Source organism: Pseudorasbora parva, chromosome 19, assembly GCF_024679245.1.
Source record: "Pseudorasbora parva isolate DD20220531a chromosome 19, ASM2467924v1, whole genome shotgun sequence".
In the NCBI taxonomy this organism is placed as follows: Eukaryota; Metazoa; Chordata; class Actinopteri; order Cypriniformes; family Gobionidae; genus Pseudorasbora; species Pseudorasbora parva.
The window spans coordinates 43,691,987-43,707,219 of NC_090190.1; the positions used below are offsets into that span (position 1 = coordinate 43,691,987).

The following is a 15,233-nucleotide window of genomic DNA, read 5'->3' on the forward strand; positions in this document are numbered from 1 at the left end:
ATCACAGTAGTCCATATGAAACATCAGTGGGTTAATTAGAGTCTCTTGAAGCATCCAAAATACATTTGGGTCCAAAAATAACAAAAACTACGACTTTATTCAGCATTGGCTTCTCTTCCGCGTTTGTGTTCAATCCTCAAATAAAGATTCAAACGGTTATGAGTCAGCGAATCGATTCATGATTCGGATCGCCAATGTCTCGTGATTTCAGCAGTTTGACACGCGATCCGAATCATGAATCGATTCACTGACTCATAACGGTTCGAATCATGAATCGATTCACTGACTCATAACGGTTCGAATCATGAATCGATTCACTGACTCATAACGGTTCCAATCATGAATCGATTCACTGACTCATAACGGTTCGAATCATGAATCGATTCACTGACTCATAACGGTTCGAATCATGAATCGATTCTCTGACTCATAACCGTTTGAATCTTTACTTGAGGATTGAACACAAAGTGGCGTGATAGTGTAATCATCAAACAGAGCAGGGCCATAAATATTGTGGGGATTTGTGTTCCTCTGTGTCTAGAGGGGTTACAGCCCTGACCCGACACACACACACACACACACACACACACACACACACACACACACACACACACACACACACGTCAGTAATCGCATGGGGTGTCATTGGCGTCCTCAGATTTTGAGCCCTAGACATAGTGCCAGCTCGTTCTTCTGGATCTTTCCGTCTCTGTTGATGTCACAGTGACCCAGCAGAACCTGCTTAAACTTGTCCAGGTCCGACCCGCTGAGACTGGGCTGCAACACACACGCACACACGGTCAGCCACACACAGTTAGGGACTCTGTGTGATAGTAAGTGTAATCTGAAGAGCGTCACCTTCACCAGCTCCATCATGTCTTTGACGAAACCATCGACCTCTGGGCCTTCCAGAGCGCCAGTGTTACTCTACAGCAGAACACACACACACACACACACACACACACACACACACACACACACACACACACACACACACACACACACACACACACACACACACACACACACACACACACACACACACACGTTAGTTTTTGGGAATTGTGGGGACTTTCCATAGATTTTACACTGTACATTCTATCCCCCTACACTACCCCTAAACCTACCCATCACACACACACACACACACACACACACACACACACACACACACACACACACACACACACACACACACACACACACACACACACACACACACACACACACTCTTTTCTCCTCTTACCATGTCATAGTGAGCGAAGATCTTCTCGAAGTCTCTGCGTCGATCCTCCTGACTGCCGGCCTGAGCAAACAAATTAAAATCAATAATAACATCAATAATAACATCAATAATAACATCAATAATAACATCAATAATAACATCAATAATAACATCAATAATAACATCAATAATAACGTCAATAATAACAGCTAATAATCCATAATCCCGCATGCGTTTATATCTCACTCGCCTTCATCTCAAACTTCAGCAGGAAGTTCTCCTTCAGCGCCAGGATCCTGCACACACACTTCAAGATCAATACGGAGATCACTCACTATACACACACATCAGGCATAACATTATGACCTAATATTGTGTTGGTCCCCCTGACCCGTCGCTGATGGACTCCTCTCGACCCCTGAAGGTGTGCTGTGGTGTCTGGCACCAAGATGTTAGCAGCAGATCCTTTAAGTCCTGTAAGTTGCGAGGTGGATTGGACTATGGCTCTATTCTGGTTCGCCATCTAGTGGCGAAAATAGTTTTTGGCCTGATGGCAAACTTACTTGTGAACATGGTCTCAGCAATGCTTAGGTAGGTGGAGCGTGTCAAAGTAACATCCACATGGATGGAGGACCCAAGGTTTCCCAGCAGAACATTGGCCAAAGCATCACACTGCCTCCGCCGGCTCGCCTTCTTCCCATAGTGCATCCTGGGGCCATGTGTTCCCCAGGTAAGCCACACACACACACACACACACACACACACACACACACACACACACACACACACACACACACACACACACACACACACACACACACACACACACCCGGCCATCCACGTGATGTAGAAGAACACGTGATTCCTCAGACCAGGCCACCTTCTTCCATTGCTCCGGGGTCCAGTTCTGATGCTCACGTGCCACTGTTGGTGCTTTCGGCGGGGTCAGAGGTCACCCTGACTGGTCCATACGCCTCAAACTGAGCTGCTCTGTGTATTCTGACAGCTTTCTATCAGAACCAGCATTAACTTCTGGAGCAGTTTGAGCTCCAGTAGCTGGTCTGTTTGATCGGACCCCACGGGCCAGCCTTCGCTCCCCACGGTCATCAATGAGCCTTGGCCGCCCATGACCCTGTGGCCGGTTCTCCACTGGTCCTTCCTTGGAGCACTTTTGATAGATACTGACCACTGCAGACCGGGAACAGCCCACAAGAGCTGCAGTTTTGGAGATGCTCTGACCCAGTCGTCTAGCCGTCACAATCTGGCCAAACTCGCTCAAATCCTTACGCTTGCCCATTTCTCCTGCTTCACACACATCAACTCTGAGGACGAAATGTTCACTTGCTGCCTAATATATCCCACCCACTAACAGGAGCCGTGATGAAGAGATCATCAGTGTTGTTCACTTCACCGGTCATAATGTTATGCTTGATTGTATTCAAATATTTTGATGCATATTTGAATATATTATTATGAATCAAACCAAGATAAATGGGATCATAAGTGTACACTTCATTTATTCCATACCAAATAAATCCCTAAGTCCTGATCTGAGGTGTCATGTGTGAACAGAAAGTTATGAGTTTACTGTCGAACATCTGATCGACCAATCACAGTCAGTTATTCCACTGATGATGTCACCTGGCCAAATCGTTCAGGTCCAAACGACCGTCCTGGTTTTTGTCAAACATCTTCATCTGAAGGACACAGAAACACACGAGCTGGTTATTATCGTTAAATAAAGCCATTAAAAACTATTTATAAAGGCAAGGCAAGTTTATTTGTTTAGCATATTTCATAAAAACAAGGACAATTTAAAAAAAATTGTCTAAAGATTAAATGTAAAAAAAGTGTTTTAAATGTTTGTGATGTTGTTACCATGGTATCCGTGTACTCCTCCAGTCTGGCTGTGGAGATCTGTCTGTTGTGCTGATGGAAAAGATCCCGCAGGAAACTCTGACATCATCAAAACAGAGACGGCAGCGTGAGCACACACACACACACGCACACACACACACACACACACACGCACAGTTTAAATATAATGACGCTTTAAAAAGTTAACGGCCAAACGTGTCATTACAGAAGTTCTCAATGCTGCTGCAGGTGAAATATAATGTGGACAACACTGAATAAATATATTTTCATCAGGTTAAATACTTATAATTGATCACTCAAACCTTAATCTAAACTTCTCTGCTTAACCGTCGGACTCGCACATCTGCCATATTTGTAGTTTTTGAACACTTTTTATCCGCGTTTGTAGTTCTAATCGAATCCTTGTCTGACTCGCAGTGTGTTAGAGTGTGTGCCGTTAGAGTGTGTGTCGATCCGCACTTCAGATCCTGACCGTAACAGTAAACCATCATCCTGGTATGTTTGGCACACTCTTTCAGCATACTACGGTTTGGGACACACTAATTCTATTTCCGAATACTATTTAGTATGGATAGTGTGTGAATTGGGACGCAGACAGAGGAAGTGACATCATCACGGGCGCAGCTCACCTTCAGCTCCGCCGCAGAGATGTATCCGCTGCAGTCGGTGTCATAGCAGCGCCAGATCTGAGACGAAAACACAGGATCTAAACTCATAACCTGATTATGATTATGATTATTATTATGATTATGTACATGATGTTCTGACCCTCATGAACTCCACGCTATTCTCCATCGGCGTCTCTCTGCGGAACAGCAGGAGGAAGTTCTCCTCATCCGGAAGAACCACAGCGGCCAACTGAGGAACAACACCAGATTCAGATCCTGATACTTACCCTCACCGTATTTCAACTGTATTTGATCAAACTGAATTGGACCAACTCAATTACACTGGCCAGAGCTGAGTTGGACTAACTCAATTACACTGGCCAAAGCTGAGTTGGACTAACTCAATTACATTGGCCAGAGCTGAGTTGGACTAACTCAATTACATTGGCCAAAGCTGAGTTGGACTAACTCAATTACATTGGCCAAAGCTGAGTTGGACCAACTCAATTACACTGGCCAAAGCTGAGCTGGACCAACTCAATTACACTGGCCAGAGCTGAGTTGGACTAACTCAATTACATTGGCCAAAGCTGAGTTGGACTAACTCAATTACATTGGCCAAAGCTGAGTTGGACTAACTCAATTACATTGGCCAAAGCTGAGTTGGACTAACTCAATTACATTGGCCAGAGCTGAGTTGGACTAACTCAATTACACTGGCCAAAGCTGAGTTGGACTAACTCAATTACATTGGCCAGAGCTGAGTTGGACTAACTCAATTACACTGGCCAGAGCTGAGTTGGACCAACTCAATTACACTGGCCAGAGCTGAGTTGGACTAACTCAATTACATTGGCCAAAGCTGAGTTGGACTAACTCAATTACATTGGCCAAAGCTGAGTTGGACTAACTCAATTACATTGGCCAAAGCTGAGTTGGACTAACTCAATTACATTGGCCAAAGCTGAGTTGGACTAACTCAATTACATTGGCCAAAGCTGAGTTGGACTAACTCAATTACATTGGCCAAAGCTGAGTTGGACTAACTCAATTACATTGGCCAAAGCTGAGTTGGACTAACTCAATTACATTGGCCAAAGCTGAGTTGGACTAACTCAATTACATTGGCCAAAGCTGAGTTGGACCAACTCAATTACATTGGCCAAAGCTGAGTTGGACTAACTCAATTACATTGGCCAAAGCTGAGTTGGACTAACTCAATTACATTGGCCAAAGCTGAGTTGGACTAACTCAATCACATTGGCCAAAGCTGAGTTGGACTAACTCAATTACACTGGCCAAAGCTGAGTTGGACTAACTCAATTACATTGGCCAAAGCTGAGTTGGACTAACTCAATTACATTGGCCAAAGCTGAGTTGGACTAACTCAATTACACTGGCCAAAGCTGAGTTGGACCAACTCAATTACATTGGCCAAAGCTGAGTTGGACTAACTCAATTACATTGGCCAAAGCTGAGTTGGACCAACTCAATTACATTGGCCAAAGCTGAGTTGGACCAACTCAATTACATTGGCCAAAGCTGAGTTGGACCAACTCAATTACACTGGCCAGAGCTGAGTTGGACCAACTCAATTACACTGGCCAGAGCTGAGTTGGACCAACTCAATTACATTGGCCAAAGCTGAGTTGGACTAACTCAATTACATTGGCCAAAGCTGAGTTGGACTAACTCAATTACATTGGCCAAAGCTGAGTTGGACTAACTCAATTACATTGGCCAGAGCTGAGTTGGACTAACTCAATTACATTGGCCAAAGCTGAGTTGGACTAACTCAATTACATTGGCCAAAGCTGAGTTGGACTAACTCAATTACATTGGCCAAAGCTGAGTTGGACTAACTCAATTACATTGGCCAGAGCTGAGTTGGACCAACTCAATTACATTGGCCAGAGCTGAGTTGGACTAACTCAATTACATTGGCCAAAGCTGAGTTGGACTAACTCAATTACATTGGCCAAAGCTGAGTTGGACTAACTCAATTACACTGGCCAAAGCTGAGTTGGACTAACTCAATTACATTGGCCAAAGCTGAGTTGGACTAACTCAATTACACTGGCCAAAGCTGAGTTGGACTAACTCAATTACATTGGCCAAAGCTGAGTTGGACTAACTCAATTACATTGGCCAAAGCTGAGTTGGACTAACTCAATTACACTGGCCAAAGCTGAGTTGGACTAACTCAATTACATTGGCCAAAGCTGAGTTGGACTAACTCAATTACATTGGCCAAAGCTGAGTTGGACTAACTCAATTACATTGGCCAGAGCTGAGTTGGACTAACTCAATTACATTGGCCAGAGCTGAGTTGGACTAACTCAATTACACTGGCCAGAGCTGAGTTGGACCAACTCAATTACACTGGCCAGAGCTGAGTTGGACCAACTCAATTACACTGGCCAAAGCTGAGTTGGACTAACTCAATTATATTGGCCAAAGCTGAGTTGGACTAACTCAATTACATTGGCCAAAGCTGAGTTGGACTAACTCAATTACATTGGCCAAAGCTGAGTTGGACTAACTTAATCACATTGGCCAAAGCTGAGTTGGACCAACTCAATTACATTGGCCAAAGCTGAGTTGGACCAACTCAATTACACTGGCCAAAGCTGAGTTGGACTAACTCAATTACATTGGCCAAAGCTGAGTTGGACTAACTCAATTACATTGGCCAAAGCTGAGTTGGACTAACTCAATTACATTGGCCAGAGCTGAGTTGGACCAACTCAATTACATTGGCCAGAGCTGAGTTGGACTAACTCAATTACATTGGCCAAAGCTGAGTTGGACTAACTCAATTACATTGGCCAAAGCTGAGTTGGACTAACTCAATTACACTGGCCAAAGCTGAGTTGGACTAACTCAATTACATTGGCCAAAGCTGAGTTGGACTAACTCAATTACACTGGCCAAAGCTGAGTTGGACTAACTCAATTACATTGGCCAAAGCTGAGTTGGACTAACTCAATTACATTGGCCAAAGCTGAGTTGGACGAACTCAATTACATTGGCCAAAGCTGAGTTGGACTAACTCAATTACATTGGCCAAAGCTGAGTTGGACGAACTCAATTACATTGGCCAAAGCTGAGTTGGACTAACTCAATTACATTGGCCAAAGCTGAGTTGGACGAACTCAATTACATTGGCCAAAGCTGAGTTGGACTAACTCAATTACATTGGCCAAAGCTGAGTTGGACTAACTCAATTACATTGGCCAGAGCTGAGTTGGACTAACTCAATTACACTGGCCAGAGCTGAGTTGGACTAACTCAATTACACTGGCCAGAGCTGAGTTGGACTAACTAGTCCAACTTTCACTGGAACTAAGGGGCCAACCCCTAAAAAAACAACTGAACTTAGTGATTTAGAGGGGCGTCCCAATACTTTTGGCAACATTGGATGGATCGATGGATGGATGGACGGATGGATGGATGGATGGATGGATGGATGGATGGATGGATGGATGGATGTCAGTACCTGCTCTATCTGAAGGCGTCCGTCTCCTGTGACGTCACAGCTGGACAGAACGCTTTCTCTGATCGTCTGAAGCTGCTGCTCAGAAACATCACACTACAACACACACACACACACACACACACACACACACACACACACACACACACACACACACACACACACACACACACACACACACACACACACACACACACACACACACACACACACACACACACACACGATCAAATGAGAAGGATAACTGAAATGAATACTTGTATTCATCATGGACTCATTAAATTGATCAAAATTGACAGTAAAGACATTTATTTAATGTTACAAGATCTTCTATTTCAAATAAATGCTGTTCGTTCTTTTGACCTTTCTATTCATCAAATAATCCTGAAAAATAAAGTGAAAACAGAAAAATTATATGATATAATAAATGCAGCCTTGATGAGCAGAAAACAGTTTTAAAAACGTGAACATTTCAATTATTACAAATATATATTTACCAGCAGATCTGAAATATATAAATAAATAAAAAGCACAAATACACGCTATAACCAGAGCCTTTGACAGGAACAGGATTGTTGGTCTGAAATGATCATAGTCAGTCAGTGTTGTGTGTGTTTGTGGTGAGTTAGTGAAAGTGTTGCTCATTAAAGTTCTGAGAGAATATTAAAACATGGAGAGAAGAGCTACTAGAGACGATAAACGAGACTCTTGACGGAGGAGAGTTTAAACAAACACTAACTCACAGTCTTCAGCGTCTTCAGCACGTGCCGTAAAAACTGGCCCAGGTTCTTCCCATCAATGAACCCATCATCTGCACAGAAGAACTGGTTTTTAAAAGCACTTAAGTATGAAAAAGAAATGTCCCTTATGTCAGTAAATAATGGTTCAAGCCAGTCAGTGGCGCTCCAGTAGACATGCACTGCAAAAACGCTCTTCTTCCTCAGTATTTTTGTCTTGTTTCTAGTCTAAATATCTAAACATTCTTACAATTTTTAGTCTTAACTTTCAGTCTGTTTTAGTCTTACTAGACAAGTACAAATTATTGTCTTGTTTTGGGAAAAATAACTCCAAATTAAAAGAGTTTTATCTTAAAAAAAGCAAAATAATCTGCCAATGGGGTGAGAAAAATAATCTTGTTTTCGGTTTGAATTAAGATTATTAAGCAAAAACTCTCTTCATTTGGAGTTATTTTTCCCAAAACAAGACGATTACTTTTGCTTGTCTAGTAAATACTTCTTGTTTTAAGAATGTTTAGATGTTTGGACTAGAAACAAGACAAAAATACTGAGGAAGAAGAGCATTTATTGTAGTGTGCTAGCAGACGACTAACTTAAACTCATTTAAATACTTGTAGAAAAGTTACAAAGCTGCTGTCACTTTAAGGCCGAATGCACGGATCCAATACACTGATACACATCTGATATTCTCACACTGTTCACCTTCACTGAAGACAGAATCAACTTTGTTTATGTCAATCCTCCACTAAATGAGCATTTGGACATCCGTCTTCTTCCATTTTGCTCTAAACTATAAATCAGTGTTTAATAAATGCTGTGAAATCATTGAACTTCACGAGACTCTACAAGAGTGATTCCTGAAAGGCTTTCTGCAAAAACCCAAACACCTTTAAAAGAAGAAAAAAATCATCACTGACTTTCAAAGCTGCGACAGAAACGACTTTCCACTTCGAGGACCTTGATAGAAATGTAGTGGAGTAAAGAGGACGATATTTGTCTTTCAGATGGAGTGAAGTTAAAGTCAGAAGATTACAGAAAAAATAATACTCCAGTAAAGCACAGAGACTCAAACAGTGAACTTCAGTACAGGACTCGAGTAAATGAGCTGAGGGACTGTCCAGATCTGGCTCTGGTGTGTTGGTTTTATCGAGTACAAATCCGCACGTTTCTGTTTTATAGGTTATAAATAAAATCTATTATTATTAGATGAAAAGTCGTCAACCTTCAGCGCACTAACGTTAGCTAAAATGCTCTTCTTACTCGGTATTTTTGTCTCGTTTCCAGTCTAAATATCTAACAATTCTTAAATCGAGATGCATTTACTAGATCAGTAAAACGACAGAAGATATTTTTTCTCGTTTTCTGGGGAAAAATATCCAAATGAAGTGAGTTTTTGTTTAAAAGAGAAAAAAAAATCTTATTTCTGTTTGGGACGGAAATAAGAAACTAGATTTCAGTCAGAAATAAGATTATTTTTCTCACCCCATCGGCAGATCATTTTGTCTGTTTTAAGCAAAAACTCTCTTCATTTAGATTTTATTTTTAAGAAAACAAGGAAAAATATCTTATGTTGTTTTACTGATCTAGTAAATGCATCATGAGTTAAGAATTGTTAGATATTTAGATTAGAAACAAGACACAATTCTAAATAAGATGAGCATTTTTTGCAGTGCAGCGATAGATGTGTGTGCCATCATCTTAAGTAAAGTACAGATACTCAAAAAGTGTCCTTAAGAAGTAAAGTTAAGTACACTTTGTAGTACTCAAGTAAACGCCCTCTCTCACGCATCAGGTCTGTGAACTCACCGTCGCGGCTGAACTGAGTCCAGGTGTTGAGGAAGGCGGCGGCCGTCAGACCTCTGAAGATCTTCTCCATGACTGAGATGAGAGCCGCAGAATTAGGCATCAACATCCGGAAGCTTCAGCAGCTCCTCCTCTCCTCCAGGCCCTAATTACACCCACATAATGAGCCGTCACTGGAGACAACACACAATCACACACTCCACAGCAAACCCACACGCTCCACAGCTGGACCGCACACACGCACACACACACACACACACACACCACAAGAATAAAGAAGGGCATCAATAATTCATCGGATCCAAACGACACATTTTCCTCTAAACAGACACAGATGGCATCTAACACACACTGAACGTCACTGTAAAATCATTAGTGTCCAAACTCAGGTTATGAGTTGTTCAGTGTTATCTGGTCTTTAATAATGTTCTCAAAACTTTATAACAAACATTTTTATATACATGATTCATGGAGCGTAACTCCAGGGCCATTTTTTGGGATTTCCACCTGGATTTGGCCGACCCAAATTGAAAAGCCTCCCACACACACACACACACACACACACACACACACACACACACACACACACACACACACACACACACACACACACACACACACACACACACACACACACACACACACACACACACACACACACACACACACAGGTCTAGGTTCAACATTTTGGTGTCATTTTACAGGAAACCCTTCGAAGTTACATCAAACACTGCTAAAAGTCATAAACATGTAAGTATATGTTGTCTAAGCTGTTATAACCCCTCAAAAAGTAGGCGTTTTTTTTTTTTCATAATTCATTTTTGAAAGTGTGTACCTCAGGCCCTGTGTGCTCTAGGACCCTGCAGACAGAACCTAGACCACTGTATGTGTGTATGGGAGGCTTTTCAATTTGGGTCGGCCAAATCCAGGCAAGTTTAAGAGGTCAAAAACACATGGAATGTTCAGAGGACATTTAAATGTAACGTTCCCTTAACGTTTGAAGAATGATACAATGTAACGTTCTCTTAACGTTTGAAGAATGATACAATGTAACGCTCTCTTAACGTTTGAAGAATGATACAATGTAACGCTCTCTTAACGTTTGAAGAATGATACAATGTAACGTTCCCTTAACGTTTGAAGAATGATACAATGTAACGTTCCCTTAACGTTTGAAGAATGATACAATGTAACGTTCCCTTAACGTTTGAAGAATGATACAATGTAACGGTCTCTTAACGTTTGAAGAATGATACAATGTAACGTTCCCTTAACGTTTGAAGAATGATACAATGTAACATTCCCTTAACGTTTGAAGAATGATACATTGTAACATTCCCTTAACGTTTGAAGAATGATACAATGTAACGTTCCCTTAACGTTTGAAGAATGATACAATGTAACGTTCTCTTAACGTTTGAAGAATGATACAATGTAACGTTCTCTTAACGTTTGAAGAATGATACAATGTAACGTTCCCTTAACGTTTGAAGAATGATACAATGTAACGTTCTCTTAACGTTTGAAGAATGATACAATGTAACGCTCTCTTAACGTTTGAAGAATGATACAATGTAACGTTCCCTTAACGTTTGAAGAATGATACAATGTAACGTTCCCTTAACGTTTGAAGAATGATACAATGTAACGTTCCCTTAACGTTTGAAGAATGATACAATGTAACGGTCTCTTAACGTTTGAAGAATGATACAATGTAACGTTCCCTTAACGTTTGAAGAATGATACAATGTAACATTCCCTTAACGTTTGAAGAATGATACATTGTAACATTCCCTTAACGTTTGAAGAATGATACAATGTAACGTTCCCTTAACGTTTGAAGAATGATACAATGTAACGTTCTCTTAACGTTTGAAGAATGATACAATGTAACGTTCTCTTAACGTTTGAAGAATGATACAATGTAACGTTCCCTTAACGTTTGAAGAATGATACAATGTAACGGTCTCTTAACGTTTGAAGAATGATACAATGTAACGTTCTCTTAACGTTTGAAGAATGATACAATGTAACGTTCCCTTAACGTTTGAAGAATGATACAATGTAACGGTCTCTTAACGTTTGAAGAATGATACAATGTAACGTTCCCTTAACGTTTGAAGAATGATACAATGTAACATTCCCTTAACGTTTGAAGAATGATACATTGTAACATTCCCTTAACGTTTGAAGAATGATACATTTTAACGTTCCCTTAACGTTTGAAGAATGATACAATGTAACGTTCCCTTAACGTTTGAAGAATGATACAATGTAACGTTCTCTTAACGTTTGAAGAATGATACAATGTAACGTTCTCTTAACGTTTGAAGAATGATACAATGTAACGGTCCCTTAACGTTTGAAGAATGATACAATGTAACGTTCTCTTAACGTTTGAAGAATGATACAATGTAACGTTCCCTTAACGTTTGAAGAATGATACAATGTAACGTTCTCTTAACGTTTGAAGAATGATACAATGTAACGTTCCCTTAACGTTTGAAGAATGATACAATGTAACGTTCCCTTAACGTTTGAAGAATGATACAATGTAACGTTCTCTTAACGTTTGAAGAATGATACAATGTAACGTTCTCTTAACGTTTGAAGAACGATACAATGTAACGTTTGAAGAACGAAACAATGTAACGTTTGAAGAATGATACAATGTAACGTTTGAAGAATGATACAATGTAACGTTTGAAGAATGATACAATGTAACGTTCCCTTAACGTTTGAAGAATGATACAATGTAACGTTTGAAGAATGATACAATGTAACGTTCCCTTAACGTTTGAAGAATGATACAATGTAACGTTCTCTTAACGTTTGAAGAACGATACAATGTAACGTTTGAAGAATGATACAATGTAACGTTTGAAGAATGATACAATGTAACGTTTGAAGAATGATACAATGTAACGTTTGAAGAATGATACAATGTAACGTTTGAAGAATGATACAATGTAACGTTCCCTTAACGTTTGAAGAATGACACAGTAACGGTTCAGTAATATCCTCCCTTTCGATATGGTGCACTCGTTAGACCCAATGGAAACCCAGTCCAATCGAGGTGTGCTTAGAACTGCATGAATAAGGCCCCAAGGGTGCTAAAGGCTAAGGTTGGGCGATATAGCCCCAAAAATATGGACTCAGACTACATGTCGGAACCGCATGGAGAGCTCTAGTGGGCTGAGCTCATGTAGAGGTAAATGCTTGTAGCACAGGAACATCCAGGTTAAAGAATCTGGCAAAAATCGATGGCAAGAACTAGCCGGCTGCTGCACTAATGTTGCCAATGGTCACTCCGCTTGACCATGCCCTGGATGAGTCCATGCCTTTGGTGGAGAAGGACAGTGTTTGCTTTGTGACCGGATAACACTAAGAGCTGCTCTGACTGCCTGAATGGGCAGAGTGCTCAATATATACTCTAAAGGCCCAAACAGGGCTGTGTAAATGAGACTCTAGCTCACCCTCAGGTGGGGGAAAACCAGAGAGACGGATAATAGAACGTTTATGCTAGGATTGTTTTGATTTTAAAGGAGTGATGAATTGAGAAATCACCTTGAGCCGTTGATATATAAAGGTCATGGTAATATAAGAATATCCTGTAAGTGTCAGAGCTGAAAACTTCTTTGTTAGTAAAAGAAAAGCTTTTATAGACACCAGGACCAGGAAACGAGGCTCAATGACGTATTAGAGGGAAACTCCGCCTCTACAGATGAATATGTACGCCTGTTTCTGTAGCCCCGCCCACTGACTCGTGGAGCTAAACGAGCAATAAACACACTGAAGATAGCAAGATAATTATTTATAAAAAAGACACAGGTCGAGATTTGGACATATTGAGATTAAAACACAACACTGTGCTTTTATATCGGATCCGACAGGAATGGTGCAACACACTTATGTGAGTAAAACATGTTTTAATATGTGAGAGTATTGCATTGTCACAGACTGTGTTGATTATGTGTACGTGTCTAACTGAACATGCCTTAGCTCGCTGTCACAGGCTGGAGAATCCTTTATTTGTTGGTACATTGTGATTCGGGATCAGATCGGACATGTTTTCTCCAGACGGGCTACCAAAACGGACGCCCGTCAGCAGGCCGGTGAATCTTAAATAGTGAAATAACATTCCTGTCTTGCTCTTCGTTGTGTTTGAAGAGCGCACGTGTGTGTGTGTGTGTGTGGTTCGCGCTTATATCCACCGATCAGGCAGGCCAAGTAACAAAAAAAATAAATCAATTGCTGGTGGATGAGAAATAAATCATTGTGTTTGTTTGATAAAGACGTTTAGCGAGCCCTGTGAGAGAATCATTCCGGTGCCGCTTACAAAACAATCCCTCACGTGACCCGACAGCTGAAGCTCATTAAATATGCAAATCTTATCCAATCCTAGCCGTGGGCGTTTACTTCCGAGTCTCCAGTGACACGCCCATCAGAACCCAGCGTTCAGGAGAGAGCCAGTGTAGAAAATAGCCTATTACTGATGAGTTATGATGTTTCTGAATATAAAAACCACACAAATGTCATTAGCTGACCTCAGACAACAGGATAAAAAGATAAAGCCAGTTCATGACGCCTTTAAACTCATTTTATAAACATTATTGAATCCCACAGCCGCTGAATTACGTTTAACCTGCTGTTTGTGGTCCTCTGGTGTTTCTGCTGTAATTATGACAATGCCGATTGATTTCCAACTTTTTTATTAACAAAACATGTAAATGTTGATATTCTGATTGAGTTTGATCTTCAATGGACAGCAGTTGTTAAGGACAGGGTTACTATAGTTACCCGAATCCATAACCAATGAAATAATACTAACGACGCACTAATTAATGAAATAAAAATACAAATTAATATAAACTATATTGATACATTTAAAAATAATAATACAGTTATTAAAAAAACAACACAATTTAAAAATAAAAATGGAAAATGAAAAACATAAAAGCTAATTATGTTATTTTTTCTCAATGATACTAAAATAACACTGGTTGAGGGGAAAATAAAGATCTGTTTTTATACTTTTTAATATATCATTTCAATTTTATAAATATTTTAAGTCATCTATCTTGTTGAGAAATACTGATCTCGCTCATAAGAAATGTAAATTATATAATTATCCTTAAAAAAACGTTAAAGTTCAGCAGAAGCTTCCGCAGTTTTCATCCGCCAATCAGAAGTGATCAAGAGCTGTGATTGGCCGGCGCGGCTGAGGGGAGGGACTTTGTGCGCTGTCGCTCAGTGTCATCCTCGGGTTCGGTTCCGGGGTGAGCGCAGGATATGGAGCGACTGACGGAAAGTGTGTGTGTGTCGAACACACTGCCGTCAGCAGGAGACTCAGGAGCTGCAGACAGAACCAATCATCGTTATGAGCAGGAGTGAGAGTCTTCTGATAGGAGATGAACATCATGACGTGATTAACTCACGGGGCGGCGAGGCTCCTCCCCCTGTGCTGTGAGTGACAGGACCTGGCT

At 40.8% G+C, this 15,233-nt stretch overlaps 2 protein-coding genes across 2 annotated transcripts in view; both read right to left on the minus strand.

The window, feature by feature from the left end:
* Positions 1 to 475: 475 nt before the first annotated feature.
* LOC137047284 (secretagogin-like) lies at positions 476 to 9,934 on the minus strand. Its single transcript, XM_067424856.1, has 11 exons — positions 9,751 to 9,934; positions 7,951 to 8,018; positions 7,211 to 7,303; positions 3,872 to 3,961; positions 3,733 to 3,789; positions 3,104 to 3,181; positions 2,867 to 2,922; positions 1,476 to 1,521; positions 1,247 to 1,306; positions 859 to 927; positions 476 to 777 (listed from the first exon to the last, which is right to left on the minus strand). Exons 1-11 carry the CDS (start codon positions 9,854 to 9,856, stop codon positions 655 to 657), a joined length of 846 nt encoding a protein of 281 aa, XP_067280957.1. The 5' UTR covers positions 9,857 to 9,934; the 3' UTR covers positions 476 to 654.
* A 4,815-nt stretch (positions 9,935 to 14,749) lies between these two features.
* LOC137047267 (F-actin-uncapping protein LRRC16A) overlaps positions 14,750 to 15,233 on the minus strand; it is a 38,482-nt gene continuing 37,998 nt past the window's right edge. The window contains exons 36-37 of the mRNA XM_067424830.1: positions 15,186 to 15,233; positions 14,750 to 15,103 (exon numbers count right to left, since the gene is read on the minus strand). The exon at positions 15,186 to 15,233 is cut by the window's right edge and continues 138 nt beyond it. Of these exons, the coding sequence (XP_067280931.1) occupies positions 14,943 to 15,103; positions 15,186 to 15,233 (209 nt within the window). The 3' untranslated portion in view covers positions 14,750 to 14,942. The remainder of the gene's footprint in view (positions 15,104 to 15,185) is intronic.